General features: G+C 42.6%; 1 protein-coding gene across 1 annotated transcript in view; it reads right to left on the bottom strand.

Moving 5' to 3' along the window:
• Nucleotides 1–9137: 9137 nt before the first annotated feature.
• Nucleotides 9138–13114, bottom strand: part of LOC117356544 (cytochrome P450 2K6-like) — a 75884-nt gene continuing 71907 nt past the window's right edge. The window contains exon 9 of the mRNA XM_033935893.1: nucleotides 9138–10329. Coding sequence (XP_033791784.1) covers nucleotides 10148–10329 — 182 coding nt within the window. The 3' untranslated portion in view covers nucleotides 9138–10147. The remainder of the gene's footprint in view (nucleotides 10330–13114) is intronic.

Consider the following 13114-nt stretch of genomic DNA (forward strand, 5'->3'; position numbering starts at 1 on the left):
TTGGCCTAGTGCTGGATTCACTGTCAAAGCTAACTCCAGCTTGTCCCAATCTGTCTTGCCATATATGGGACAAAGACTGTAGAAGTCAGTCTGGCATCAGCTTCACTTCCACACTGCTGGGGGTTACATTTAAGCATCACTCCTGTGCAATATAACTTTAGGGTTCCTTTGTGTCTACCCCATGCATTTTTAATCTCGGTCACTATTTTTGCCTCCACCACCTCTACAGGTAGGGCATTCTAGGGATCCACCACCCTCTCAATGAAAAAGTATTTCCTGGCATTATTCTTAAGTCTACCACCCCACAACTTCATATTATGCCCTCTAGTTTTACTGTTTCTCTGTCTCTGGAAAAGATTTGTTTGTAGATTGTACGTTCACAATTTCATGGACGCCCATCGTAAAAATCTGTGCCTATAAAATAGGCATGGGTGTGATGTGGGAATGGCTCCGATTTGGACGTCCATTTAGAGAATTGCATACAGCTCAGTGCCCAAATATATCTACCTAATGCCTAAAATGTAGGCGTTGCAAAACCAGGTCTACTTTTGAGCATGAGCTGGGCACTAGGTAGATGTGAGTTAGGTGGACGTGACTTAGGCGTCACTTAGGCGTGCCATAGGTGTCCATTTATAGGTGAACGTGGATTTTATTTTTGAGGTATGGAGGACTCCAGGTTGATATTAAGCTCAAAATATGTTTAATAATGCATTACTCAAGCAAAGCACATGAGAATATATATATTGTGACCAGCCAGGCCTTCTGCCAGTACAGGTCCCAGTCAGAACAGAAGGCAACAAGGTGAAACAGAAAACCCGGGGAGGAGTTGGGAAGGAACAGGTTGGGTCTGAGCTGAATAACCTTATTGACCACCGGGGGAGCTCAAGAGGCCCTTGGAACACTGCCAGGGCTGACACAGCAGGGCGGGGTCCCAAGGGATATAAACCTGTCCCAGACAGCAGGAAAGGAAGCCAACTAGGGAGGAAGTTAAAGCCTTGCCTCACTAAAAACCCTGATGAGCTGAACAGGGACAACAGACCTCAGGCCATGGAAGTAGAGGATTTTGAGCAGTCAAGAGAATGGTCTCAATTGGAAGAACCCATGGACTGTCAAGATGCCTGTGTTACTGGAGAGGATAGCTTCCCTGAACTTTGGACTTTTGGACTTTGAAACACAATCAGTGAGTGATTTTTTTCTCTTTTTGCTGTTTTTGGAAGCTGTGTTTTACTTTGAATGCTGATTGTGTTTGTATGAAAGCTGAGAGAGAGATAGAGGGAGAGGTTTTGCATTCAACTGGGTGGGAATGTGAAAGCCTGTTTTGAAGGCTGGCAATTTTTGGCAAAACCTAATTCTCTCCTGTTTCCTGGCAGTCCTAATTAAGGTCTGTCAGAGGCTTTCTTTATTTTGCCAAGGACTAACAAAATTGAATGAACTCAAATAGTGAACTGTAGTCTTATGGACTGATTGCAGTAACTGCTTTTCTGCAGTTAGCTTAAGCTCTGTTTTGAAGCTAAGGTCTCCAAGAGGAGGTGAGACTGAAGAAGCAGTAAAGCACAAAGTGTAAAGTTAATTGTATCCACTGCAGTTGACTTGTTTTTTTTTGGAAGTTTTCCTTTTTGTATTATGTTTTCTTTTGAATGCTGAATAAGGAATATGAGCTGATATTCGTGGACTGTTTAAGGCATTACTTACCTACTATGGAAACAGTGAGTAAACTGAACCATTTATATTAACTGATTGAGTGCTGTGACTTTTTGGTGTTTTGTTTTGGATTTTGAATCCAGTCCTGCAGGGTGACTCCAGGCCGGGTCACACGCAAGCATATGTTTTGGTGTAGTCATCAGGATTGCTATGAACCCCTATCCAGGGTTGTACTGATGGCCACATAATGGTGTCAGAAGTGGGATGTTAGCACCTCCTGCAAGACACTTGTGAGCACTACATTTGGAAAAAAAAAAAAAAAAAAAAACGTTTTTCTTTTTGGCTTTTTCAATTTCTGGACTTGTGCTGAAGAAGGCATACTTAGCTTTCTGTATGTTGTTTTGAATTTTGGACCACATGGATAATGAACTAATTGTTGGTGGTTAAAAGAATATTTTGTTTTTCCGAGTATTTTCTCTGGAGTTCCAGAAACCTACTTGAAGGAGGGGTTTACAGCCGGAACCCGGAAATACGTGGAACAGAACGGCCGCATATCCTAGGAAGGAAAGCTGTGGAGAGGCAGTGTGAGTTGGAGACAGTCGAAGTCGCACCCACCTTCCGGAGCTGTGAGCCAGTTCCACCCAGAACCTGTTCCAGGAGACCAGAGTTCCAGTGTCGGTTCCAGTGGTCTGGAGTGCCAGAGGGAGCAAGCCGTGCGGAGAACGACTGGGGGCCAAGGAGGCCCAAAAACCCAAGGCGCAGACTCACCAGTACTATTGGTAAGAGTACCTAGGCTGGGGGGTCTGGTAAAGGGGAGGAACATTGGTACCAAGCAGCCACACTTGGGTTCCTTTTCTTTTTGTTTGCTTTTCAGGAGGTTACCATGGAGCAAGGCCCGATTTTGGCAATACTGGCCGAGGACGACCGGAGACAAGCCGAGGAACTGAGAGGCCTGTTGGAGACCAATGAGGCACGTTGGCAAGCTCGTCTGGACGCAATGGTGCGGCAGTACGAGGAGCTAAGGAGGACTATACAAGAGCAAGCGAAAGTCTTTGCCCATATATTACAACAGACTTTAACTCCGCTGGCAAGTCAAACTCTACCCAGTATTCTGCAGCCCGCTCCGGTAGGATTTAACATTTCTACACATTTAGAGTGGTTAGAGACTGTTCCCCGAGATATCCCAGAAGTCTTGCTCACTCCTGAGACCCTACAGGGAAGTAGGGATTATATTTCTGCTAGCCCAAATCCCTCAGGAGTAGGCCCGAGTCGGAGACCGCTACTTGAACCTACTCTGTGGCAAAACTCTAGTGGGTTAGAGGTAAGGAGGGATAGGGAACCCCTCGTGAGAGTTACCTCTACCCCTTTATCATGGCCTAAGACACCGAGCAGTAAAAGGAAGTGCTATAGGTGTGGAAAAGCCGGACATACCCAGAGGTTCTGTCAGGAAGGGAGAGACTTAGTAATGTACCGGGAGTCTAACAGACCAGACATGTCAGGATGCCAGGTCCCAGTGTGGGTTGCTGGGGAAAAAGTAATGGCATTATTGGACACAGGGTCTGAACAATCCGTTATTTCACGCCAAATGTGGAAACGGATTGGAGGCCCTCCCTTAAGGAAGGGTGGGCGGAATAAAGTGGCGGTGAGATGTGTGCATGGGGATGCTAGACGATACCCACTGACTAAAATAGAGTTAGAGCACAATAAGGAGAAATATAATCTTCCTGTTGCAGTTGTGCAGTCATGCCCTTTCCCGGTGATTCTGGGCAGGGATTGGTCTGGATGGGAGAAGCTGGTTAAACCAACTAGACCCAGGGGATATAAAACTTTAGCCAATTCTCAACCTTCGCCTAAACTGGCGTTGGGAGCTCAGGCTAAGGGAAGGGGGTATACCAGTAGGGAAAATTGGAAAAGAAGACAATCTTCTTTCATAACCGGTAGGCCTGGGTGGCGGCCCACGCTTAGGTGGGTACCACTGTCGGGAGAATGCTAAGGCCCCCACTCAAGCCTACTCAAAGGCGGCAGGCATTGACGTCTATGCAGCTTATGGGCAGATAGTGCCGGCTAAAGGCAGAGCTAGAGTACAGACCGATCTGCAGGTTGCCCCTCCGCCAGGCTCCTACATAAGGATAGGTCCCCGATCTGGTTTGGCTGCGGAGCACTCATTAGACGTAGCTGCGGGGATAATTGATCCGGACTATAGGGGTAATGTTACAGTATTATTGGTAAACCATGGGGATGCAGATTACCAGGTGCAACCTGGGGATAAAATTGCGCAGTTATTATGCGAGCGAGTCTGGTTCCCTAAGGTAGAACGCTGGGTTCATCTCAGGGATACCAGAAGGGGGGAAAAAGGGTTTGGATCCTCGGATAGGAGTGCCCCTAATCATACGCAAACCTCTGTTCTTGACTCCTCTGGGGAAAACTTTCAGGAAAGCCAGGCCCAGAGCTCAGATGTTGAGAGTACAAAGCAAGTTACGGAGGATGGGGGAAATTTACAACAGGAGTTAGTCGCACTGAAAACCGAAGTACAGGATATGAACAAGGCACAAGCTGCTCGTTGGAAAGAAGAGTTAGCTGCAGTACGTTCTCAGTGGGTAGATGAGGGCCTTAAGAGAAATGCAGAACGAAAACAGGATAACAATGATCTTGTGTTAAAACTAAGAGAGACCCTAGAACAGGAAATCTCTTCACAGTCGCAGCAACATTCACACTCGGTTGAAAAACTACTTGACCAGATAAAATCCCAAGTGAAGGAATTAGAATCTAGGGTAGCTGGTAGTCACGCTCAACAACAAGAGTTGCAGGCACAACTTAAGAAAATTCAAACCGCACAGGAACTCTGGGTCACCGAAGGGTTGGAACCTGGTAGTTTAGCCAAACAAGGCCAGAATAATAAGAGCCAAATAGAACGGCAAGCGGTTCAGTTAGGCTCGGTGGAGGCCTCGGTGAAGCGGGTGGGGGGTAGTGTGACTGATTTGCAAGAACAAATACAAGAGCGGGTCGAGGAAATAGCCCAGGTTCTTACGGCCATCACGGAGAGGGTGGAAGGGTTAGAAGGTATTGAATCCTGTAAACAACAAAACACTAAGAACCCTGAACCCGCTGTGCTCCATTGGCCAGAGGATTTTGAGAATCTATGCTCGGATCCTCGGCCAGAAGAGAAAAGATACCGAAATAGGAGACACAAGTAAGACGAGTAAACATTTTTGCTTTATTTTCTCCCCTACTCCTTGGGCTTATAGGGATAAGCGCCATTTAAGGGTGGGGGTATGTGACCAGCCTGGCCTTCTGCCAGTACAGGTCCCAGTCAGAACAGAAGGCAACAAGGTGAAACAGAAAACCCGGGGAGGAGTTGGGAAGGAACAGGTTGGGTCTGAGCTGAATAACCTTATTGACCACCGGGGGAGCTCAAGAGGCCCTTGGAACACTGCCAGGGCTGACACAGCAGGGCGGGGTCCCAAGGGATATAAACCTGTCCCAGACAGCAGGAAAGGAAGCCAACTAGGGAGGAAGTTAAAGCCTTGCCTCACTAGAAAACCCTGATGAGCTGAACAGGGACAACAGACCTCAGGCCATGGAAGTAGAGGATTTTGAGCAGTCAAGAGAATGGTCTCAAGTGGAAGAACCCATGGACTGTCAAGATGCCTGTGTTACTGGAGAGGATAGCTTCCCTGAGCCATTGGACGTTATTGGACTTTGAAACACAATCAGTGAGTGATTTTTTTCTCTTTTTGCTGTTTTTGGAAGCTGTGTTTTACTTTGAATGCTGATTGTGTTTGTATGAAAGCTGAGAGAGAGATAGAGGGAGAGGTTTTGCATTCAACTGGGTGGGAATGTGAAAGCCTGTTTTGAAGGCTAGGCAATTTTTGGCAAAACCTAATTCTCTCTCCTGTTTCCTGGCAGTCCTAATTAAGGTCTGTCAGAGGCTTTCTTTATTTTGCCAAGGACTAACAAAATTGAATGAACTCAAATAGTGAACTGTAGTCTTGTGGCCTGATTGCAGTAACTGTTTTTCTGTAGTTAGCTTAAGCTCTGTTTTGAAGCTAAGGTCTCCAAGAGGAGGTGAGACTGAAGAAACAGTAAAGCACAAAGGGTAAAGTTAATTGTATCCACTGCAGTTGACTTGTTTTTTTCTTGGAAGTTTTCCTTTTTGTATTATGTTTTCTTTTGAATGCTGAATAAGGAATATGAGCTGATATTCGTGGACTGTTTAAGGCATTACTTACCTACTATGGAAACAGTGAGTAAACTGAACCATTTATATTAACTGATTGAGTGCTGTGACTTTTTGGTGTTTTGTTTTGGATTTTGAATCCAGTCCTGCAGGGTGACTCCAGGCCGGGTCACACGCAAGCATATGTTTTGGTGTAGTCATCAGGATTGCTATGAACCCCTATCCAGGGTTGTACTGATGGCCACAATATATATATATATAAATATATATATATATTGCATACTAATCCTCATTTTTAAAAGGTTAAGAACATAAAAGGAAATACACTACTCACACAATGGCTGCAATAGTTCAGAGCAAGTAGACATGTCTGATGCATAATCTTGACATCATCACTATGCACCTAGATGGCAGAATGTCACTACAAAATAATAGGAGCCTCTATTTAAATAAAAGGTCATGTAGCTCAGTGGTTAAAGGCATGTAGCTCAGTGGTTAAATGCACTGCTTCTATCTTCCAAATGTCATGTGTTCAAATCCACACACACACATCCCTCTCCAGTACCTTCACAGCTTCTTATTTGCTCTTATAAGAGAGTATGGATTGTGGACTTTGCCATTTACATTTGCATGGTCCAGAGAGAAGCTTATTTTTACCCTGAGATAGTTTATGATGTCCTATGGTATCATCTCACATGGCAGAAACCCATATCTAAAAGAAAGCACCTGTGGCTCAGTGGTTAAAAGCACTGCTTTTTATCTTCCAAAGGTCATGGGTTCAAACCCCAAGTATGATCAGGTACCTATTCCTAATTTTTAGTGGCATTCTGCCGTCTAGGTGCATATTGATGATGTTACAGTGATGTTAAGATTGTACATCAGACGTTTCCAAGTTTGTATTGTAAATTTGATTAAACGCTTATCAAAATACTAAGGGCTCCTTTTACAAAGCTGCGTTAGCAGCTTTAGCGCACGTGACTTTTAATCACGCGCTAACCCCGCGCTGGCCAAAAAACTTCCGCCTGAGGAGGCGGTACCAGCTAGCATGGCCGGCGGTTTAGCGCGTGCTATTACACAAGTTAAACTGCTAACGCGCCTTCGTAAAAGGAGCCCCTAAGCGTATTACAGCAATAAAATAGGGGTAAGAACAGAAATAAAAACAAAATTAAAAACAATAGTATTAAACAGACAAAATATACTCAGACGAACAAGACACAAAATAAATGTAATAAGAACAAAAAGGATAGGGGGGAGAACTACAATAAAAACAGAAAAGAGAACATACATGGGAAAAAAAACAAAAGGACTAAGGGGTTCAATAAGAAAAGAATAATAGCATAGTTAGCCGAAAGGATCAATGAATAAGAAGCTTTTTAAAGCTCCTTTAAATTTATCTAAGTTCTGCTCTGCCTGAAGATAAGTGGATAATGCTTTCCAGAGTGTGTGTGCGGTAACCAGAGTCGGATTTTCTTATAGGCTAACTAGGCTAACTAGGCTTCAGCCTAGGGCCTCAAGATCCGTGTCACATTTTTTTATAAAGGTTAGTACCAATAACAACATGTTTCATTTAACATATTGATATATATCAGAGTAACGATGTATTTTATTATCTCTCATGTAATTTACAAACTTAAAAATGGGAGGTGAAAGGGCCTCATAAGTGGAATAGCCTAGGGGCTCTTTTCATCTAAATCTGGCCCTGGCGGTAACTGAGAATATAGTTGTTCTACGGGTATTTATTATTTTTAAAGAAGGAACCCAGAGTAGATGCTGTCCAGTGGATCTTAAGGATCTATTAGATTCATAAGGTATAAGACTTTTATCAAGGAATGCTGGTTCTTTAATTTTGAGGGTTTTGAATATTAAAAGGGTGTTTTCTATGTGGGAAAATTAGGGAAATCTCTTTTCTTCAAAATCACTGAGCTTTGGAATAACCTTCCTGCCCTGCTGCGGACTCTGGGTTCCTTCCAGTTATTCCGAAAGCATCTGAAAACTTGGCTATTCTCAAAAATGTAAATCTCGCTACCCTCTTTATAAGCACTAATTCTTATTATGTTTTTCCTTCCTTATATTAAAGTTCCTGTAAACTGTGCCGAGCTCTATCTTTATGGAGAGGATGCGGTATATAAACTTAAGGTTTAGTTTAGTTTAGAAGATGAGTGAGATGTAAGGGTTGGCCTGAACTGTGTATTTTGGAGCTCATTTTCAAAAGAGAAAGACATCCAAAAAGTGACATAAAGGGGCAGATGGATGTTTTTCTCGCCAAACCCTTCCAATTTGCTATTTTTGAAAATTATTTTCTAGACAGACTCCCATGCTGTCTATTTGCAGTTTGTCTAAATCTCAAGGGGGAATGCTAGAGGCGTGGTTTGGGAGGGACTAGTACAGGCTTATAACTTGAACATTTTTCTGCCATAATCAAATATTTTAGAATATGTCCAGGGCACAATTTGAACGTTTGGGGCTAGACCTGTTTTAACAATGAATAAGCATCAAAAAGGTGCCTAATCTGAGCAGATGACCTCTGGAGGGATGTAAGCATGACTCCCCCTCTCACACACACATTCTAACCCCCTCCCAGCCCCCCCAAATGTAAATGAAACAGTACCTATCTACCTGTATGCCAGCTGCAGATATTATTATTGCTAATTTCTGAAGTACAATATTATACTCAACAAGTGTATTGAATACATTCCCAGCTTCCCCAATTAGAGAATGACACGGTGACAAAATTCATCACCGTTCCCATCCCCTCGGATAACCACGGGAAATAATCCCATGTCATTTTCTAGTGTCTATTTCAACCTCAGTCCTTCTACACCAGCATTCTTCAAAGCAAAGCTTGCGGGTCAGTGGTTGTGCCCAATTATACTCTGATTCTTCCCTCTCTCCTTAAAGAATGACATGAAGATGGTTTCCCATGGTTATCCGCTGGGACGGAAACGGTGATGAATTTTGTCACCGTGTCATTCTCTATCCCCAATCCCTGGGATACACTGGTAATGTGTGCATTTTGCGGGACCATGTGTCTGAGTTTATGAGGCTACTAATATGGTAACCCTACCCAGTGTGCTTGCATGCCTATGGCCTCACATGAAAATCATGATATCAGATAGCGCACACATGCTCGGGTTCTCGTAGCTTGTTTGCTGCTCCAAACAGGTCTTTGTCAGTTGTCGCCATTGTGCAAGAACTAGTATCCCGCAGTCCTTGGAGAACATCTGTTACAGTTACATTATATTCTATACACAATTCAACTGCAACCAAAAAAACAAGAAGCTCACAGAAAACAGTGAGAGGCGAGTTGTAAATATAGAAACATGGCTTCAAAATGTACTTTATTTTATTCATCCAACAGGAAAAATAAATTCATGAGACTGCAAATCACCACAGCAGTGAGTTGCTACATTAAGCCAAAATATCAGTTTTGCAGTATGTGAAAAATGCTAAAGAATGAATCACTTCAGATATTTGATCAATTGTAGAAACTCAGGAATGACTCAAAATAGACACTAAATTGAATATTTAGTGCAGATCAGAACTACAGTGTGGAAGATATACATAAGCAGTGGAATACTATTTGGTTTGGGGAGGGCCCAGGAGCTTAACTCTAGCCCCAGCAGAAACCTATGACATGCATTTGTGGCTTTAGTTGCACTAAACAGAATCTAATCCTTAATGCATGAATTACCATAGAAGTAGGATGACTGCTATCATAGAGGCATGCCAGTTAGCATGAGCAAATTTGTGCATTAACTTCATGCTGTTTTAGAGGGTGGGAACTGCATTTATGCAGTTGTTTCCTTAAGATGAGGCTCTAGGTACATTCATGCTAATTGCAACTGAGTTTAATGCATGCTAATGAACATTTCTATATGGCAGCTGTAGTTCATGCCTCTAAAGAGCACAGCCTTTCTACTTTCTATATGTTAATTTTTATTACTAAGGTATGGTGTGCCCCTCTATTTCTAGACTTTTTTAAATCTTCCCAGTCATTTTCAAAATTTCTGGCTTGCTTTGTTTCTGAAGTTCTTTCTTCTCTGGTTTTTATGGCTGTGTCATTGAATTCCCTGCGTGAATGTGGGGTTATAAAGTGTGATAACTTGCATATACAAACTATTGGAAATTATAGACAATTATGCAGATAACTTTAATAGGAATTTTCAATTTAAAAAAAACAACAAGTCAAGAAAATCACCAATACATTTTACATCAAAAGATTAAACTTTTAATAATATATTTAAAAATTTTGCTAGCACAACTATTGCACTTTCCCCTGCATGGACATATATAAACTCCCAGAATACGCAGAAATGTAAATATGTCTGTTCAGGAGCGTGGCAGAGCACAGACAAGGTGGGGCATGGGAGGAGTTGTAAACCCAACAGCAGGGGTAAGGTCCAAGTTGGTTACACCAGGAGGAGGACGGAAAGTGAACTTCTGCAGAAGACTGGTAAAGTAAAGAAAAAGCTCCATTTTGGCAAGCGTCTCACCAGCACAGATTCTCCGACCTGCAACAAAAAGCAAACTTGATAGAGGGGTATAGATAGAGGATTACTATACAGATCCTGGACCTGAAGAGCCACCGCGTGAGCGGACTGCTGGGCGTGATGGACCTCTGGTCTGACCCAGCTGAGGCACTGCTTATGTTCTTATGTTCATTCAAATTGATGTGAAGCAACACTCAACAGAAAAAGCAAAGTTTTCACATCAAGCACAGACACACTCAAAGAAGAAAACTAAAATTCTGAGGTATCCCTTAAGGTCCACAATAAGGATCCCCCCCCCTTAAAAACAATCCTGAAACCTAAATGACAAAAAAATAAAAATAGAAAGTCAGACAGTGAAGATGTATATAAATAAGTACATAGCTTGCCTTATTACATAGACAAATACCCCTCCCCCATTCAACTCCGGTTTCTATTGCTTTTATAGATTTATTATCTATAACAGTGTTTAGCCCTATCCTGGGAGACCAGACCGGTTTTCAGGATATCCTGGGGGGGAGGTGAGGTGAGGGGTTATGGGGGTCCAGGGGAATGCATGGTCGGGGGGGTTCAAGGGTTTGGGGTGCTTGCCTTCCTGCTGGAGGGCTTGGGCTCCCTTCTGCTGGGCATCGCAGGTGTTGGGGGGGGATGCTTGCCTTCTGGCAGCAGGGCTTGGGCTCACTCTTGCCGGGCATTGTGGATATTAGGGACTATTCTTTCTAGCAGGAGGACTTGGGCTCCTTCCTGCCAGGCATTGTGAGTGTTGGGGGTGTTGTTCTTCAGCAGGAAAGATTGGCCATCTCTCCTGCTGCGATGAGAGGGGTGGGCACGGTTATAGTATTCTGTAACCGGCATTGTTTTTGACAGATTCCAGTTACATAATCCTGCTTTTAGGCAAATGACTGGCCCCTCCTTTGCCTAAAAAGTCTTGTTTTAGGCATTTGGGACGTAGATGATTTTTTGGTTTGGAATGTGTCTTAAGGATAGACATAGTGGTGGTTTGGGCAATTAAACTGGTAAACATAGATGTAAGCCATTCTTTAATAAAAAAAATCTATTTGGACTTTTTTTGAGAATGGACATTTCCCTGCTGCCTACTTTCTGCGTCTAGGGACTTAGGCCAAAAGGGTACTTAGACGTTTCTTTTGATTATTCCCCTCCACGTGACATTAGTTCAGATTCATATCAGCTGCCGTGCAGTTTGGCAGGAAGTTTGTTCTGCAGGGAGTTATTTTTGCCAAACTTTACTTATGTGGAAATAACAACAGTGTTTAAGACAAGCCTTTCATAAATAATAGTTGGGAGGTTTTTTGGCCCTTGAATCCTATCTGAGACCTTTTTCTCCCATACTTTTTATTGTGGGGTTTGGGGTTCTATTACAAATCTTGTTTGCAATGAATAGGCAGGCAATATGGTATTCCCTAGACAGTAAGCAGACTCCTGCATTATAAATAAATGAGTAGTTTTAAAATTGGTATTGCAACCTTACTTGTTCTCCACCGTGATTTGGGGTAATTGAAATAATCCATTATTATACTGTTGCCCAATTTTCCAGCTTTCCTAATCTCTTAAAACATTTCTTCATCTGTCTGCTTATTTTGTCCCAGAGGACAGTAGTACAACCATGCCTATATATTCCTTCCCTTCACACATGGAATTTCAATGCATATGAATTCCACATTGCTATCTATGTCATGCAGAATATTTATTTGATTTGATTCAATTCCCTCTTTAATATATAGTGCAACCACCCCCTTCCAATTTAATCTACGCTATCCTTGCAATATAATATGTACTTAGGTAATACCGTGTCCTGTTGATTGTATTCCTTCCACCAGGTCTCTGAGATGACTATTATATCTACCTCATCATTCAGTACTATACCTGAATACTCTACCTCTCCTATTTTATTTTTTAGGCTTCTAGCATTTATATACAGACACTTCAAATTGTGTTTTTTTTCTTGTATCTACAGGCTGCTAAGAAGACAGGGAAAATCTGAATCTTTTACTTCGCCTTCCTCTTAAGCCATCCTGGCTTTCCTTCACCATTATTGAAACCTCCCTAAATATCCTGTTTCAATAGTATCCTTCAAGGATACCTCACACCGGACTGTCGGCTTTCTCCCGCATCCATATCTTCAAATTTATGCATGTTTTGCCACTTAATCTAGAAGTCTTTCCCAGCCTTATCTTACAACAGGAAGGTAGGAGTCTATACGTTTACTTCGGGTTTCTAGATATAACAGCCTGAATATTGAATGCCAGTTGACAGTCTCTCCTTCTGCCCAAGGAGACAAAGGAAGGTCTCGCAATGAGAAAATCTGTCACAAGTCATATGGCTTTAAATAGAATTGCTTTCCATTATGGTGTGGTAGATTGTATGTAGTCCCTATTGAGAGTACATTGGAGTCATTATGTTCTACACATCTCATAGTCAAGACTGAGCACCTCATTAGTGACGGTATGATTACTTCATCCTCACCTAGAAAATATTAGTACTGGCAGTTACCTCCTCCTGCAGGATGATGGATCTTCAGGTGCTGGCGATCCTCCTAATTTTTATTTCCTGTTCTTCCCAAAGTGATCCTTCGTACACATCCAAAGTTCATCCTGTAGCTAAACCAGTCTATTGGGCCACCTACATACTTCCTGAAACCACACTCCATTGACATAAGCAGAACTTGCAATCTCTGGAGTGCAGAAAGGCAATTGTTTTTCCCCTGGTTAAGTTGTGGATCCACCATAAAACAAATCAATTATTTCTCTTGTTTAACCCCAAGCTTGGGCTCTGAAGTTTCCAAGTTTAC

Source organism: Geotrypetes seraphini, chromosome 3 (genome assembly GCF_902459505.1).
Source record: "Geotrypetes seraphini chromosome 3, aGeoSer1.1, whole genome shotgun sequence".
Lineage (NCBI taxonomy): Eukaryota > Metazoa > Chordata > Amphibia > Gymnophiona > Dermophiidae > Geotrypetes > Geotrypetes seraphini.